The 18876-nt window shown below is 39.6% G+C and overlaps 1 protein-coding gene across 5 annotated transcripts in view; it reads right to left on the reverse strand.

Annotated features, from left to right (window-relative positions):
• Nucleotides 1–627: 627 nt before the first annotated feature.
• LOC131067372 (uncharacterized) overlaps nucleotides 628–18876 on the reverse strand; it is a 177591-nt gene continuing 159342 nt past the window's right edge. For all 5 annotated transcript variants that reach the window (XM_058002341.2, XM_058002342.2, XM_058002338.2 and 2 more), the window contains 3 exons: nucleotides 1251–1346; nucleotides 1082–1171; nucleotides 628–987 (listed from right to left, as the gene is read on the reverse strand). In XM_058002341.2, coding sequence (XP_057858324.1) covers nucleotides 931–987; nucleotides 1082–1171; nucleotides 1251–1346 — 243 coding nt within the window. In that variant the 3' untranslated portion in view covers nucleotides 628–930. The remainder of the gene's footprint in view (nucleotides 988–1081; nucleotides 1172–1250; nucleotides 1347–18876) is intronic.

Consider the following 18876-nt stretch of genomic DNA (forward strand, 5'->3'; position numbering starts at 1 on the left):
TTGCTAATTATTATTGTAGTTTGTTTTCTTGTCTCATTCATTTCCTTAGTAGCCCCTCTCAGTACCATGTTTACCCATTATGATGATTTTTTATAAAGTCAAGCTAAAAGAAATTAGCCACTTGAGTTCCTAAGGTAATAAACATTTTGAGGTCCAACAGCCTAACATGATTACCTATATTTAGGAACAACAGCCTAGTATGATTACCTATGCATTTAGTTCCACTAAGGAGCTTTGTGGAATCAATTTGGTGGCAAGAAACGAATTCATGGCTCTTGTCAGAATTTACAACATATGTTCCTGAGTTAGCTTTTGGGGGAATGGGGAAACATAAAAAATTGAAACAGGGGCACCTAGAAGTAAACCCCAAATTCCTAGAAGCAATTTTTAAATAAGAAAATAGCATGGGAAATGGGTCAGAAAAGAATGGTGATGGGGTTCAAGAGGATGGGAATAGGAACTGGAGAAGGATATGTGAACTAAGAATTGGTAGAACACCCTGATGGATAATAGTTTAAAACCCACTAAGTGCTGAATCAATTTTCCTCTCTTCTTCACAAATATGGGAGCAGTTAAATTAATGTCTTCATTGCATCATGTTAACCTAAAATTTTAAGCAACACTTACTATAGAAGGCAATATACATTAGTATAATAATATATAGGAATATGCTAATAAGCTAATACTACGATCTTGGCATAGCAAATCCATGGATAGCATGTTTTCACTCAGCAACAGATTACTTTTATGTACACAATTTAAGAATTAATTTTCTGCCAATTGCTTTCAAACGAAAACCCCATTATTACAAATACAAAGTGAATGGACATTGGCAAATGGGGAAATCCGGTAGTGTTAATGTTTCAAAGGTTTAGAGTTGAATATAAGTGAAGAGGAAACACCCTGTAATGGAAGCTTGCATAATGACTTTCATGAATCAGGCTCTACACAACACTTTACCTGCCGTTGAAAATCGTCCAGACAACCCTACATAGCATGACCATTACAAAAATTGATGCACTCATATGTTAAAGGCACTGTACAGGAAAACTAGCATTGTGCTGTAATGAACTATCATTACCTGTAGAATGCCAACCGCAGCAAATTTATCCAAAATTCGTTTCATATGTGATGGATGCAAGTCCAAAGGCTTCAACATAGACTCCACTGCCTGACATAAACAATTGAATTAAATTCTGGATAGCATGATAAAAAAATTAACCTTAATTGTGATAACTTTTCACATTCACCTTTGTCGTGAATCTTTCATCCCAGTATGTATAGACCAAACCTTCAAATCTAGAAATCTTCTTAAGTTGGTCCACAAATTGCTTCACTTGGAATGCCTTTCTTCGAAACACAGTTAAACAAGCAAGATGAGCAGCAGTTAGAAGGGCATGCTATGAAGCATAAGAATTTGTGATAGGATACAAGCACACAACTCACTATCTATTGTTAATTTACTATTTTATCCTTGCAAATCAAAAGAATATTAAATGCTTTTTCCATTTGACTGATGTCGAGCATGAAAGACTTGGGAAACAATCATTACAACAACACAAATGTTGCATAAGTCTGTCCTACATGAGCTCCTCAGACCTTTATTGAATAACTTGTGTACTCCATGTGCAGCATAAAACTCTAATATACATCCTGCTTAGAGGAGGGAAACACTTCCAGCCATCCAGCTTAAGGCTTGAGGGGACTAAGACTTGCATTACAAAAATCCCTAAATACATGTGGGCTATTGGAAGGAAAGATTTATAGTCTGTATTAGTATTTTACTCTTTGCATTATGTTTTTTGACACCCAAATCCCACTGTTGGTCAGTTGGGATTCAGCCTCTACTTTGGAAGTTATTTCTTTCATCTCGCTGTCCTCATGTATCTCCAATGTGATCAGCTCAATCCAAGGGGTAAAATCTGTAGAATATTTTCTCGTCGGTTCTTTTCCTTCTGCAATTATTTCCCATTTCTAAAAAATATATTTCCTATCATAGTTGAACTACTCGCCAAGGCCCAAAAAAAAACTCGGTGAAAACTCGACAGCTAGAAAAATTGCTTAAATTTAATTAGAAATGCATTATATTTTGCAAAATTCAATGAGGAGATGCATCCAATGAGTCAATAAATGAGTACACAAAAGAAAGAAGCTGAGTCTAGATATATTTGATTGATTTAAATGCAAATTGGGTAAAAAATAGCATCCTCTTGTTGAATGCTGATGGCTGATAGACTGAAACAAAATGAATAGCAAATTGTTCTTGTAAAACTAAAAATAAATACTACATCAAAACATTTTACATCTTCCTCTTCCCAGCTCTAGTGAAAACAAGGGGAGAGATAGAACTAGAGGGTCTAGTCCTAGGATTCCGATGTGGCTCCTCCACCTTGCCAAAATTAGGTTGAGGGTAGCACCCCTCGCGGAGGTCTGAGAGTGAGAGAGAGAGGGGTAGAGAGATAGGTCCAGATCTTGGAGAAGAGAGGAGAAAGTGAGATAGAGAGTGGTAGAGAGAGGGGTAGAGAGATAGGTCCAGATCTTGGGGGAGAGAGGAGAGAGTGTGATAGAGAGTGGTAAAGAGAGGGGATAGAGGAAGAGTGATAGGGAGATAGATAAGTCTAAAATTTAGATAAAGTGAGTGAGATAGAGAGAGTGAGAGAATGCTGATAGGAGCCTACTGATTACTGAAATTTGACTAAGTCTGAAAAATTTAAAATATTTTCTAAAACCTAGAATTTGCATTATAACTCCTAGATATCTAAAACCACTCTCAAACATCCTGTCAATATATACATGAAATATAACTTAAAGTATTGACTTATACTTAAATGTTGTATTTCATGTATATGTTATAATGAAGAGAATGAGACTGATTTGAAAAAAAAAATTAGATAATTTTTTGACGTGTTTGGGCCTCTTTTTCTTATGTAGTCAAGTTTTTGCCAAAGACTCGCTGGATTTTTGTGAAAAACTTGCCAAAAACTCGGCAAGTTTTTCCAAAAAACTCCGCAACTTTCTTCTACGAGTTAATGGCATAAAGACTCATTGAGAAAAAAAACTCGCTTCAAAAATCGCCAAGTACTCGGCAAGTATTCCACCTATGGGTAATAGGAACGATTCCTATTACCAATATAATATGAAAAGCATATATACTATTGGTTGGAGTATGTTAACCAATCTTGTGTGTATCATCATGAGGCATATATACCTGTAGACACCCAAAATTGTCCAGTCTAATTAAATATATATTTTATTTATTTAATTATTTAAGCCTAATTCTTCTATTAATTAAATAAATCCTTATTTATTTAATTAATTCATTTATCCTCTTCTAACCTTATTTCTCATTTAAATAAATACATTTATTTATTTAAATTATCCTTTTCGTAAATTAAATAAATATCTTATTTATTTAATTGATCTCACTCCTTCTATTAATTAAATAAATCTTTATTTATTTAATTAATTCATTAACCTTTTCTACCCATGACACATGTCATTCATCTCTTAATTCATACACTACCTACCCTTTCATTATTTTATTATTTCTTTTACCTACCCTCTTATCATAGCCGGCCTCCTTTTACACCTCTCAATCTTATCCCTCCATTTCATATAGTGTCTTCTATATAAGGAGATGCTTCCTTCATTATCAAACCCCCCCGTTGACTACTTGACTACACTACGCTTTTGAACATAGGCGATCCTACTTGCAACCACATTTTGTTCTTTGTTGAGCTCTTGTGCACATAAAATCTGAGAGCAAATATATCAAGCAAGATCAATGGAGATAGGAAGAATGGAGATCCAAACCCTATTGGACATGTGATGGTATAATCTTTGTGATTTCATTTGATTTGCATTGTCTTAGGTAATCTTCATATGTTATGGTGGATCTTTGTTGTTGTTAGGTTAGGGTTTTGTGGTTGAATTCATTTAGCTTTTCAATATCGTTATTATTGTTATCCATTTTCACCATAAACAATACCTATGTCCAAATCATTGAAGGTTGGCATAGTCTAAAAGGTGAAATGAAGAGAAAATATATTGCAAGGTATGATAATTTGTATGAGTCACATGAGCAAGTGCTTCTAGCTGTAGGTTGGTCCATTGCATGTCTTTGAAAAGAATTACCCACTAAAACAGTGCACCACTTGATTCATAAGCCATGGGCTAGCAAGGATGTTACACTAGTTTTAAATGGTACATTGCAAATGCATTTATGCGCTATGTACAATGTGATATTTATGCACAGGTGCTTTTGGTATGTATTAGAGGTGTGAGACAAATTAATAATTAAAATATAATTAGAAGTGTTGGCACACGTTTGACGTGGAACCCACCATTCCTGGTTTGGAACAGCTTTGACTTATTGAAATTTGTTGAAGGGGCTGCTTGGAGGCATGTAGGAAAACATATGCCCATAGACTTATGACAAAGGGCTGCATCCACATGTGTAATGTTATTGGACATTGATTAATAAATAATTTGTGTTGTGTTGACCATAGCAGTGGTGATTATCTAGAGGATTTGGAATGTTCAGCTATTTCCTACAATATGTTAAAGGGGCATGTAGGCAATACAGGAAATTATCATTATGCCCATAGAGCTATGGCAAAGACTAAATTCACACATGAAATCTTAATCGACATTGAGTGGTAAAGAATGTATGTGGTGTTGACTGCAGGATTGGAGTTTCTCAAGAGACGTTCGTAATGTTCATGCAATTCCCTACTAGTCAATCTCAAGGTAACATAGCCAAGCTTGAGTTTGTAATCGTCTTAGTCTTTTGAAGTCCTTTTTAACCAAGAATAAAGATCCACATGTGAAATGTTATTGGACACTGAATAATAAAGAATTTGTGTGGTGTTGACCATAGCAACGGTGATTATCTGGAGGGTTTGTAATGTTCAACTATTTCCTACAATATGTTAAAGTGGTGTGTAGACGTACAAGAAATTATCATTATACCCATAGAGATATGTTATACGAATTTATGTGGTAAAGAATGTATGTGGTGTTGACTGCAAGAATGGAGTTTCTTTAGAGAGGTTTGGAATGTTTATATTACCTCACTACTGGTCAATCTCAAGAAAACATAGTCAAGTTTGAGTTTCTAATCATCTTAGTCCTCTGAAGTCCTTTTTCACCAAGAATAAAGATCCATTCCTTCGTCACGTTATGCATTATAGATTGCATAAGCTCATATCCTCAAAGTTTTGCATTCCCATTTTGATTCAACAACTGTACTTCAAATTAGTCCTAAAAAATTGGAATGATCTAAAAAATAATCGCAAACTTTCAAATAGAAATTGTTTGGATTGAACTTTAAAGAAGAAACTGCTAAACGTTAACAACTAAAAAGAAACAGGGTTTAAGCACGCCAAACTTTTTTTATTTTTAGGATTTTCACTCTTTTTATTTTTAGGATTTTCACTTTTTTTTAACCACTATCATTTTGGAGTTTTAAATTATTTAACATTTTAATATATTTGGAATGGCTTTTCAAAATAAATGTCATGTCCCTATTTCAATTCATTTCTATTTGTGGAACCAAAGCCCATTCCCTACTTACAGGGTCTCCCTTGGTCCAAGTTTACATATGTGTTCCCATTTTTCATCCCCCATGTGCCTATCGGATTCAAACGTTTCTAGGTGGGGAGGTATGTTCTATTTACTAAGTCTGTGTAAGTTGTTGAAGTTTTGGGGTTTCCCTTCCCAATATGCTTTTTTCCACCCAACTCTAGTTTTCCCTTTTTCTTGTCAAAGTATTGGACTTTCCCTTACTCAAGTACCCTTTTCATGATCCCCACGATCTTCGAAACCTCAACTTGTCAACCCCTTGCACTAAGTATCTTGTCAAAGTTAGAGTTTCAACCTTCCCCTTATCTAGGTACCTATTATGAAGTATGCTCAAACCCCAATCCCCAACATGTGACCCTACGTCATCTCATTTAGATCACAAGTTTGGACATCTTATTTGAGTCTAAAGTAAGCTATACTCCCAAACCCCAACTCCTAGTCCTTTACACTTTGTTATCCCATTGGGATCACAAGTTTAGATATATTCTTAATTGGATACCTCATATGCCACACTCTCAAACCTCGCTCCTTTCCCTTGCTTTGCCATAATTTTGGTCTTCCCCTTAATAAGTACCTTTCTCATGGTACCCCCAAACTTCGATCCCTAATAAGCACTAAGAGTCATAAGGTATCTGTTATCACAAAAGCTTGCACCCTTGTTGAGCTATCAACTCAACAACCTTGTGAAACATGGAAACAACCCCAAAGTGTGGGACCTTGCGCAAGGGGCTTGAAACTCCGGAGAAGACCAGCTTCCTTCTCAATCCAAGTGCAGGTGTTGAACCAACTAAACACTTCAAATCTTACTTCTAAACCTATCCTAACATTTTGCAGAGGAAAAGGGAAGAGAGAAATGCTAAAAATGAAAGGAGGTGATGCACCAAGATAACAGATGTTTCTCTCCCCACCCGAAATGGCACAAAGAATCAACTGAAATACCCAAGAGATGCACAAACTTTAGTTGCATAAATGACCTTGATGCACATATGGAGGTTAGGACTTGCTAAATGTCAAGAGGGGAGAAGGTTTCCCACAAGTCACACCCAGAAACAGGTTAACACGGCATATATGTGAAAGAAAGCCACAAACATACACTTACAATGAAGGTAAGAACACATACACAACATACATAAGTTGAAGTAAGGCAAGAATGATGATTTCAACTCATTATAATGCTAATGGCCAAACTTACAGTTGCAAAAATGCAAGATAAATACAAGTCTTTAAGAGAAGTGAAAGAGCATAGAATAGCTCAAGCCAGCAGGGAGAGAACCCTTTACAATGAGGCATAGCAGCCTTATATAGAAAATTGGTCGCATAGAAGAGACCATTGGTCAAGGGAGAGAAGCTTTGATCCTTGTGTGTGTAGGGAAATGTCAGTCAAGGAATGCAAGGAAGTGAATGCACTTGACATTGTGTACATGCGAGCAACCTGGCCATACACTGAAAATGCAATCCCAAGAAGAAAGGTACTTCTAAAAGGTAGATTAACTGACATTCCAAAGTTAGAGCATGCAGGCATGACATAAGTAACCACAAATAAGCATGGCCCTGTACTTCTCTTGATGGAAATCCTACAAAAAACATTAAATGCACCCCTGTAGCTCCACAAAAGGTGTACAAGTCGCAAGAGTTGTTGGAGCATTAAGAGCCTTGAGTATTGATAACGCCATCTGGAAGTGTTGCAAGTCGGAAGGAAGTCGGAAGACTTTGGAAACACGGGCTCTCGAAGTTGGGAAGACGTAGGCTTGAGATTTCGGAACTTCGGGATTTCGGAGTTCCGGGGTTGAGGACTTAGGAACTTGGGGGTTCTGGAGTTCCGCCAAGACAACACTTTATACTTCATGATTCCATTGTTTTCTCTTTGATCAACTGAGGGCCATAAAACATATCTCTGATCGGTTCTCACTGATGGACCAAGGGTGTCATAAAAAGACAACATTTTTGGCAACCTCTACGGGATGCTTGCTTGCTAAGCATGAAGTCCAGAAGCCTTGAGCATCCATTGGGCATCGAGTCATTGAAAAGACTCAAAACATGTGTGCACCATCACTTGGAGGGAAACTGAAAACTAGAGCACACACCCTCTTAAGGAGAATGCAGCAGGTGCAAAAACACTTATGAAAGCAAAACAACTCCTAATCTAATATTTACATAGTCATCAACACCCTCTTTAGAAACAGGGCTTGAAATGAATCCCATTCACTGGGATTGGAAGAACTTCGCCATCAAGCCTGGAGATATGAAATCCATTGGCCTCCTTGCAACTAGTGATGACATATGGACCACTCCATATAGCATCAAATTTGGAATGTCGCCCAGCTTTGGCTCTGTCTGCATCCCACTTTAGAACTAGATCTCCCTCTTTGAAGACCCTATTAGTAGCCTTTTTGTCAAAAACTCTCTTGACTTGTTTTTGATGAGTCTCAAGCATATGCATAGCCTGACCTCTAACCTCCTCCAGCTCCATTAGCTTAGCTAGCCTTACTGTCATGGCATCATTCTCTGTCAATTCCAACTGATGTCCTAGTTCAAGAGAGGGTAACTCTAGGGAAGTTGGGAGTCTTGCTTCTTTCCCATATACTAGCATGAAAGGGGAGTTACTGATCGCCCTCTTGGGTGTGATCCTATCAACCCATAAGGCTGTCCTCAACTTAGTATGCCACGACCTCTAGTTGTCTTCAATCGTCCTTTTGATTATCCTAATGAGGTTCTTGTTGGAAGATTCAGCTAAGCCATTACCTTGAGGGTAATAATTGGATGACGTCTTCAAGTATACACCATGCTTAACTGCCCAAGAACTGATTTGGGTTCCAACGAATGACTAGGCATTATCTGATATGATGGTGGAGGGGACACCGAATCTTGTCACAATTCCATCAAGGAATTCCAATACTAAGGCCTCAGTGGCATCCCTTAATGCAACTGCCTTTGTCCACCTAGTGAAGTAGTCTGTTGCGGCCAAGATCCACTTGTGGCCAGCACTAGAAGGTGGATTTATCATGCCAATGAAGTCTAAACCCCATTGTGCAAATGGTTGATCTGCTCGGATGGGGTGAAGAGGTAGGGCAGCTAGCCTTTTCTTTCTAGAGAAAGCACATTTCTTGCAACTCTTCACCCATCTATGTGAGTCATTGAATAAGGATGGCCAGTAATAACCAGCCCTCATTATTTTGATAGTTGTAGTCCTTGCAAAGAAGTTGCCCCCTGAAGAGCCATCATGAAATTCTTCTAACAATCTGCTGACTTGATTTTGCTCGATACATCTTAACAAGACTCCATTAGAGTCTCTTCGAAAAAGGGTGCCATCCACTAAGACATAGGGGATGGACTGCAACCTGAAATGCCTTCTTTTGGGCCTGTCCAGAGCTTGAGGGTATCTACCTTCCATTAAGAAGGTGGTCATGTCACTTACCCAATTGAATTGAGTGTCGTTGCTAATTGGTTGATCCTCTTGTAACACAAGGGCGACCTCTGAAGTAGTCTCAGAAGATGAGACAAGCTATTCACATAGGCCCCTGCCTCTTACAAGTTTAGTGATCTTGATGTTGATGTCATATTCCATGACCTTGGTTATCCACCCAACCCTCTTCTCACTGATGTCCTTGTTTAGAAGGAAATCCTTGACACTTGCATGTGAAACTAAGAGCTGGATCCTGTTGTTAGACAACATGTGTCTGAACTTTTTTAATGCCCTTACAACAGTGAGGACTTGCTTCTCTACATAGCTATACTTAAGCTCATAGTCTTTTATCCCCTCTCTAAAGAAGGCAATAGGTTGCTCCAAATTATCATTGTTCAGCTGCGTTAGGACAACTGAGATGCTGGGATCTCCTGCGAAGGTATAGAGGATAAAATCCCTTTCATAGTTAGGGTTGACAAGGGTAGGGGCCTGAGCAATTGCTTGTTTAATCTCTTCAAAGCCGACCCTCCCCTCCTTGGTCCAACTGAAAACCATTTTTTTCTTCAATATGGAGGTGAGGGGTTTTACCATGGTGGCAAGGTTGGGAATGAACCTCCTCACAAAGTTGATCCTACCAAGGAAACTTTACAATCACTTCTTGTGTCTGGGGAGTGGGAGAGAAAGAATATCCTCTACTCACTCTGGATCAATGGTCAAGCCATCTTTGGATACAATGTGTCCTAGCAATCTTCCTTGATCAGTAGCAAATACACACTTGCTAGGGTTCAAGGACACACCATAATCCCCGCATTTCATGAACACCTACTCAAGATGACCAAGATGGTCAGCCGCATGCTTTGAATAAACAGTTATGTCATCAAGGTATATAAGCACAAACTTTGCTAATAAACCCTTGAAAGCCATGTACATTGCTCTTTGAAACGTAGCACCTGCATTGGTTAGCCCAAAAGGCATCTTGCAATAAGCATAGGTACCCCACTTAGTAGTGAATGTAGTCTTGTATTGGTCTGATTCTTGGACTAAAATTTGATTGTAGCCTAAATACCCATTCAAGAATGAAAATCTTTCTGAGCCACTGACCTTTTGGAGAATCTGCTCCATGAAGGGAAGGGGATAATGATCCTTGAGGGAGGCTCTGTTGAGGTCCCTAAACTCGACACATAGTCTGATTTCCCCATTCTTCTTCCTTACAAGGACAAGGTTGGCCACCCAGGAGGAGTGCTTGATAGGGAAGATGATATTGGCTTCTATGAGCTTGGTCAACTCCTTCTCATTAGTGGCTCAATCTTGGGGTTTATTGGCCTTTGCTTTTGTCTAACTGGTGTTGCATCCGGGTTTAGCTCTATAGTATGTTGGGCTAAGCTAGGGTCAAAACCCTTCAAATCTTCATAGGTCCAAGCAACTATGTCTTCATATTTTTGACAAAGCTCAACAAAGGCCTCTTGTTTGGTTCAGGAACATACCTTGCCCAAGTTTAGAGACCTACCCTCAGCAACAACAACTGGCTTGTAATCACCCTTCTTTGCAGCCAGGTTCATCTTCTTCTTCAATTGATCATCCGAGTTGAAAATGCCTTCCAACGTAACTAGACCTTTAGGCAACTTGTTGGAGTTGAGCTGCATGATTTGATCTCCATACTGGTCTTGCAGCTTAGACTGATTTTTAGCAGAAAACTTTGCTTCATTTTGCAAGAAATTAACAATTTGATGATCACTTTCGAATACTTGCCAATTTGTCTGATTGTCTAGGATAGCAGGCCTCACAACAAGCCTGATGTGTTGTTCCTTCTCGCTTGCAACATGCGTCGATATGTCGAACTGAGCACCAACCGCTGCAAGCCTATCAGCACACTTGTTCTGACTTCTAGGAATACTCTAGATGTTGAAGGCCTCGAATCCTTCAATCAAATCCCAAACCCTGTGTTTGTATGATTTGAGTAGGTTGTTCTTTGTTATACTTTGAGCTCTGATATGATTAACAACCAATTCCCTATCTCCAAATACTTGCAAGGATCTAATCTTTCTGTTTTGTGCAAGTTGGAGGCCTTGGATCAAGGCTTCATACTCAGCGGCATTGTTGGTGCAACCAAACTAAAGCCTAAAAGAGAAGAAATATTTCTCTTTCTCAAGAGAAACAAGCATCACACCGTCACCTGCACCGTTTTTGTTTCTTCAACCATCAAAAAACATGCTCCATAACCCCTCTGAATCTCCTTGTGTCTTGATGAGGTTAGGGATAGGAGTATCTTCTTCATGGATACAATAGGTACCAAGCCCAGTCTCTTCAGTCTCAGCTAATGGATCAAGCTGAAAAGCATTGGCCCATTCATCCAGCAAATAATCAGGGATCTCTTGCAAAAGAGTAGCAGGCTCACAGACAGTACACTCCTCCCCCTCTTCCTGCAAAGTGCAATTCATGTTTATAGGGCTGGGGGTGTAGGGCTCAATGTGGTTTTGCGCAATGGGCTCTGCCCTTATGATAACCTTGGTACCATACCTTGTTCGAAATAGCATGTGGGACCAATCAGAAGACAGGTATCCACCTATCTTGGCGGTGAAGTCTCTAGACAAACAGATGGCAAAGAAGGCAGGGAGGTCAATGATTGATACGTCTTGCAAGACAGTGCAACCAGGGCATGCATGCAATGTCAACTTCAATTTTTTAACAACCTCTATTGTTTTAATAGAAGTGCCATCCAATTGGACCACCCCTTTAGTCATAGGTACATGTTCTATGCCAAGAAGATCAACTACCTTCTTAGGCATGACTGAGCTACTAACTCTTGAATCTATCATGCAGTTGTGAACTAAGTTATCTCCTATGATTAAAGAGAGATAGAAGCGGGGAGGCTTGCTGATCTTGCTTGAATCTTCTTCCTCCTTGGGTTGTACCAAACTGGTGGAGACTGCCTTCCTGCTAATTGCTGCCTCATCACCTAATTGGTTGATGTCCTTCAATGCCTCCTTGAGCAAATCCCTTTGAGATGGGATGGAAAGGGCCTCCCAAATAGTGACGATAGGGTTGGCCTTCTTCATCTGATCAACTATATTGAAAGGAACACTAACTGATTTTGGAGGCCCCCTTGAAGCTACAAGGTCTACCTTTTCTCTTTGGACGACTTGGGCCTCCTCCTGCCTCTTGCTCCCTTGCATGGTATTTTGGCTTGTATCCTAGACAGGTACATTGGGCATTGGAGCTTGGGCTGATATTGAAGGTGAGGCAGCTTCCATGGCTCTCTTCTTTGACCTTGTATATTGTAGCATAGACTCACCATTTGTTTGGTTCAAACCACAAAATTCTGCCTCCTGCCAATTGATATAGGTAGAATCTCCTTGCAAGTAAGCCCGAGTGCCAACACTAGGCTGATTTGGGTCATATTGCTGGCCAAAGGTGGTTGGCTCATTCTGCACTACTAAGGCTTGGACAAACTTTCCATTTTGTCATGCACCTTGGTTGTGTGGCTGATTGCATGGTTGACACCAATCTTGCTCTTGGGCGAGGTTGTTTTGCATTGGAACTATTGCTTTTGAGTTACTTGCAGCTATGGGGTTCACACTATTCAAAGGCTTGGCGTTGCTCCATTGGTTTTGCCCTTCAAAGGGTGGCCTATTCTGCTAATAGTTCTGATTTTGTGCTTGATAAGGTCTGCTATGCTGAGTTTGTTGCCGCTTTAGTGTTACCAACTCATTGCCAAAGTTTTCAAATAGAGTCTTGACTTCATGGAGCTCATTAGAGGATGTAGAGGATGTGGATGGTTGACCTACGGGCATCATGGGGATAGGAGCCAAGGTAGGTAGTTGAGTAGGAGCTTCTAGGAAGAGAGGCATTGGAGGCCTTGGAGCTATCTTCCCAGCCTGTATCAAACAATTTGTTGCCCTTATGGCTATGTCATATGCATCCGGTAGAGGTTCAACCCTTTGATTCTATAATGACAGCTATATCGTTGTTGAGAGCTCTTAGATAATACAAGAAGGCATGATTTGGAGATGGCTTCACTAGAGCAGGGATTCTATTCCATGTCTTTTGGAATCTGAAATTGAAATCTCCCATGAACTCATGAGATGCCCTCTTAATTGTAGTCAACTGCTCCACAAGTGATAGGTGATCACTTTTGTCTTCAAAATGGTTGCACAACCTCTCCCCTAATTCATCCCAATTGTGAATGGAGCTAGATGACAACCCTCTATACCACTGCAGAGCATTTCCTTTCAAAGATGTGGCTAAGAGTCTGACAACAACATCATCCTGAGTGACATTATGGACAGAGCAGATGTTCGCAATGTCTTGAATATGCTCAATGGGGGAAGTAGTTGTTTCACCAGTGAAGTATGGTATACTCTTTAACGCAACCACTGGTATATCATTCCATTGGGTCAAAATAAGAGGACTCCCCCCATTGAAGGTAACAAAAACCTGATTTTTGGCCATATGAAACAATGGTCTATTGATATGAGTGGTGGGAGCCCTAGACATAATGGTCTTGTAAATGAAGGGGTAGAACGAGACCTGGGAGATGGAGTGTTTACGACCTTGACACCCTTGACTGGTGACAATGAAGGTCTACCTCTCCACCTTCTAGAACTTCAAGAGGAGAGTTCTACAAATTGGAAACTACCTCGAAGACACCCTTGTATGAATTATGGGCATGAAATCAGCAACAAGTCAAGAACAAGAGACTGGACTTGTGAGCACAGTCGCCAAGTGCTTGAAACATGACTGCCTCTAAAGGCTAAGACACTAAGAACAACACCGAATCCTTAGCATGTAAATCAAAAGTCTGTCCCACCGGGCGTGCCAAAAACTGTTATCACAAAAGCTTTCACCCTTGCTGAGCTATCAACTCAGCAACCTTGTGAAACATGGAAACAACCCCGAGGTGTGGGACCTTGCACAAGGGGGTTGAAACTCTAGAAAAGGCCGTCTTCCTTCTCAACCCAAGTGCAGGTGTTGAACCAACTCAACACTTCAAATCTTACTTCTAAACCTATCCTAACAGCTTGCAAAGGAAAAGGGAAGAGAGAAATGCTAAAAATGAAAGGAGGTGATGCACCAAGATAAGAGATGTTTCTCTCCCCAACCGAAATGGCACAAAGAATCAACTGAAATACCCAGGAGATGCACAAACTTCAGTTGCATGAATGACCTTAATGCACATATGGAGGTTAGGATTTGCTGAATGTCAAGAGGGGAGAAGGTTTCCCACAAGCCACATCCAGAAATAGGTTAACACAACATATATGTGAAAGAAAGCCACAAACATAGACTTACAATGAAGGTAAGAACACATACACAACATACATAAGTTGAAGTAAGGCAAGAATGATGATTTCAATTCATTATAAGGCCAATGGCCAAACTTACAGTTGCAGAAATGCAAGATAAATACAAGTCTTTAAGAGAAGTGAAAGAGCATAAAATAGCTCAAGCCAGCAGGGAGAGAACCCTTTACAATGAGGCATAGCAGCCTTATATAGAAAACTGGTCGCATAGGAGAGACCATTGGTCAAGGGAGAGAAGCCTTGACCCTTGTGTGTGCAGGGAAATGTCAATCAGGGAATGCAGGGAAGTGCATGCACCTGACATTGTGTACATGCAAGCAACTTGGCCATACCCTGAAAATGCAATCCCAAGAAGAAAGGTACTTCTAGAAGGTAGATTGACTGACATTCCAAAGTCAGAGCATGCAGGCATGACATAAGTAACCACAAATAAGCATGACCTTGTACTTCTCTTGATGGAAATCCTACAAAACTAATTAAATGTGCCCCTGTGGCTCCACAAAAGGTGTACAAGTCGCAAGATTTGTTGGAGCATTAAGAGCCTTGAGTGTTGATCACGCCATCTCGAAGTGTTGCAAGTCGGAAGGAAGTCAAAAGACTTTGGAAACACGGGCTCCAAAAGTTGGGAAGATGTAGGCTTGGGATTTCGGACCTTCAGGATTCCAGAGTTCCGAGGTTGAGGACTTAGGAACTTGGGAACCTGGGGGTTCTGGAGTTCCGGGGTTGAGGACTTAGGAACTTGGGAACTTGGGGGTTCCGGAGTTCCGGGGTTGAGGAAGAGAAGACTTAGGAACTTGGGAACCTGGGGGTTCCAGAGTTTCGGCAAGACAACACTTCATACTTCATGATTCCATTGTTTTCTCTTCAATCAACTGAGGCAGCGCTGGTCCATACAACATATCTCTGATCGGTTCTCACTGATGGACCAAGTGTGTCATAAAATGACAACAATATCTCCAAACCCCAAGCTCCAATACTCTCGCCTATTGCACTATTTGTTTCAACCTATCTCCTTGCATAACACAAGTCATCATTATTGACCCAATTGGATGCTACAACCACTCCAAAAGGGTTTCCAACAAAGAAAAAACTGTTCATCTTAGGGGTACGAATTCACACATACTCTTAGTGATGAAAACAAATCAAAGCGCCCATGCAACAATTAATGTAGTGGTTAGCATTCAAGCCCGAATGGTCTTCACACCATTTTCTGAATAGTTATTTTGACTGATTTTGCAGTCTCTTCCTTAGCCTATGTACCAAAATCTATTGGCAATATCAATAAAGAGCACATTCGCAAATAGTAGGAAACATTTCCCCATGCCTCCTTGGTACATCCAAGCACACGTGAGTGTGATCTTAGGTACAATTCAAGGGAAAAAAATGTTAGATAGGTATGGCATTCTCTGCAATGTAACAATCATTAGATCATGGAAATTAGTGCAAAGAATCTTCTCTAGGTATTAAGCGCCCAAAAGACTTCATTTGAAAAAAATAAATGGTTTACACCTAAAAGCCCTTATGAACATTGTTGTGAGCCTTGTGTTAAAGCAATCTAGATTTGAGGACAAAAACCCTTAGATTTACAAGAGAACAAAGGACAAAATCCCTTCGGTTTCAAGTATCAGAGGATGAAAACCCTTTGGCCTATATAACAATCTCATTTGGAGATTGTGAGTCAGCTTCACAATTTGCAGGTTCCAGCTATCACGAGTTTGTGTAATTGATAGTTGTTCATTTTAGTTTTCAAAATAGTATTTCGAGCTGGTAGTTGTTATTGTAGCTGCATATGGTAATGTGCAATTTGTCTTACATATTTGTGAAGATTATCAATTAAAACACTTGTGTCTAGGCTGCCAATATAAAGTTAAAATCATAGAGATATGGCTTATTATAAGATCTATGTAAAGTATTTAAATCGGAACACTATTAGTAAATGGTTTGACTTTGAATAATGTTTGCATTAATATTTCATTGTGGACATGATAGTGGTGTTAAAGTTGGCTTTTCTGCCAGCCTATGAATCATAGGAGGGATCAAAGGATAGTACAATATGAAGGTGTAGGCACAAGGAGTTTAGATATAAAGGAGGAAAAAAAAAGAGAGCTTGGAACAAGCTAACTGTTGTGTTGTGAACACACATGCCCCTTTGCAAATGGGGACCCCTCTTTTTTTTGGCTTGTTAGCTTAGTTGTCTTTACTCTTTAGCTTGGCAATAATTTCAATCTTTTAGCCTTTGGGAGGAGGTAGTAATGTCTTGTCAGTCCAGGAAAATGTCTTGTCAGTCCAGGAAAAATGCAATTATCAAACCTTGAAATGAGTAAGAGTGCAAAGCTTCTCCTTGGAAATGGATAGATCAAGTCAGGAAATTCACTAAGTCTAAGGTCAATGAATGGGATCTTCAGGTTGAGTGGGAGTCCAAGGTAGTGTTGATGTGTTTTTTATGACACCTCAAACACACAATAAAATACTAAGTATTCTATCCTCTCTTGAACAAGGAAACCTCATATGCTAAATAATGTGATCAAATAAGGCAACCCCAAGGTTTCTTTAGTCAAGTGTTGACGTGCAATTGGATAGTCTTAGTGAAATGATGTGATATGCTGGTATGACAAAGGGACTTGTGCTTTGCTGGAATTTGGAAACTAACTTTACTCCTCAAACAAAGAAAGATCAAAGAGGGTAAAGGGATAGGAAATCTAATATACAATCTAAGGACAATGATGATAATGGATAATGCTTTAGATAGACAAATTCCTTATGGAACTACTTTCTACTTGACCAGAGATAGCTCACAACGCCACAGAAAGAGTGCAATCTTCTAAGGTAATGAAAGATTTTCATATTGCAAACATTCATTCAAATACCCTATCTGCGCAATCCAAATGAAGCATTCACAATCGAACTATTACCAATTATGAGGTTCAAACTAACCATGCAAAGCAACTTGCAATCAACAAATCACCAATGATATGAACCAAGGAATTCATCAAATATCTTCACATATCACCATCATAACCAATGAACTTCAACTAAATTTGAGAAATAGAAAGAAACCAGGCAAAATGTAGAAACAAGACACAAGGATCCACCATATCATAAATGGAACTTAGGTATTAATTTTAACACTATAATGTCCTACCCTGTTGGCTATACAGTTTTTTGCACGTTCTTCCTTAATTTAGTACTCAGACATTTAGACAAACAGTTTGCTTGTAACTGCAGATGTATGTTTCCATTTTCGTTGCAATAGTATTGATATTTGCTTGTGGTTTATATATGGGGTTCATGCTATAATCCTTAGGGAAATATACATAGCAATGGATATGTATTTCATTAAATCTTGATATACAAAATACCGAGGATAAGCTCTGTTTTTCAGACCTGTTTAAAGGCAACAGCAGATTGCCACACTCGAAAATTATATGACAGCAAATATTATCAACTCCACACACAATCAAATCTACAGTACCAAACAGAGATAGATTATGATTTTTTCAGAATCATTGACATACAATTCTGACCCTACAAAATGCATTAATGGCTCTGCTGAAGATAATGGATTGTGCCCAGCAAAGAACAGTCCAACCAGATTTCTTTTTGCGAAACTTTTGTCTATCACTCTTGTCTCTAGTGATGAAGACAAAGTCTGATTTAAAAAGCTGCAATTCCTTTTTTAAAATCTGTCTTTGTATGGTACTATTGATGTGTTTCTTAGAACACCTCGAACACAGAATAAAATACCAAGTATTCTATCCTCTCTTGAACAAAGAAACCTCATATGCTAAACAATGTGATCAAATAAGGCAACTCCAAGGTTTACAATGTGAACAATTGACTTTATGCTAGGAATAGACTTAGTGATGTATGATGTGATATTGCTGGAATCACAGGGAGACTTACGTTTATGAACATTGCTGGAATGTGGAAACCATACTAACTTGCTTGGAAAATAAAGACAAAAGAGATATGGGATAGGAAATTGTTGTCGGGAAATATGTATATCTGACGAAATAAATTAATAAAGGAGTGTTCTGGTTTTATGTGTTATTAATTATGGAAATATACGGGAATTAATGTCCAACCTATTAAATAAAGATAGAAATAAGAAAGCAGAAACGGAGGAGTGGGAGGCCGCACAGAGGGCCTTGATTCTGGAACAACGAGTAGAACGTAGACGGAGGCTGAGGCAACTTGCCGAAGGATGACCTGCCGAGGGGTTGCCCGAAGGGAACCAAGGAGGTGTCACGGAGGGAGCAGAAGCCGAGGGAAATTTCTACTCGTCGCCAGAACACCGTAGGGTGAGAAGCCACGAAGAGTTTCTGGAGGAAACAAGGTTACGGAGGAATCTAGTCAAAGAGACCCGGGATCAGTTCAGAAACTTATCCCTTACGCCACAAAGTGAGGATCACCAAAGTGAGCCAGTAGTGGGCGCGGGTGAGAACGAAGGGGAGGACAACCGTACGACTATAGGTGCGACACACGACAGGCAAAACACCGTACCCCCAGTCACCCACGAAGGACATACCGGCGCAGGGGCACAGACACAGCCACAACCACCTCCGAGGAGACGACCCCCATCGATGGTGG

The sequence above is a fragment of the Cryptomeria japonica genome, chromosome 6 (genome assembly GCF_030272615.1).
Source record: "Cryptomeria japonica chromosome 6, Sugi_1.0, whole genome shotgun sequence".
In the NCBI taxonomy this organism is placed as follows: Eukaryota; Viridiplantae; Streptophyta; class Pinopsida; order Cupressales; family Cupressaceae; genus Cryptomeria; species Cryptomeria japonica.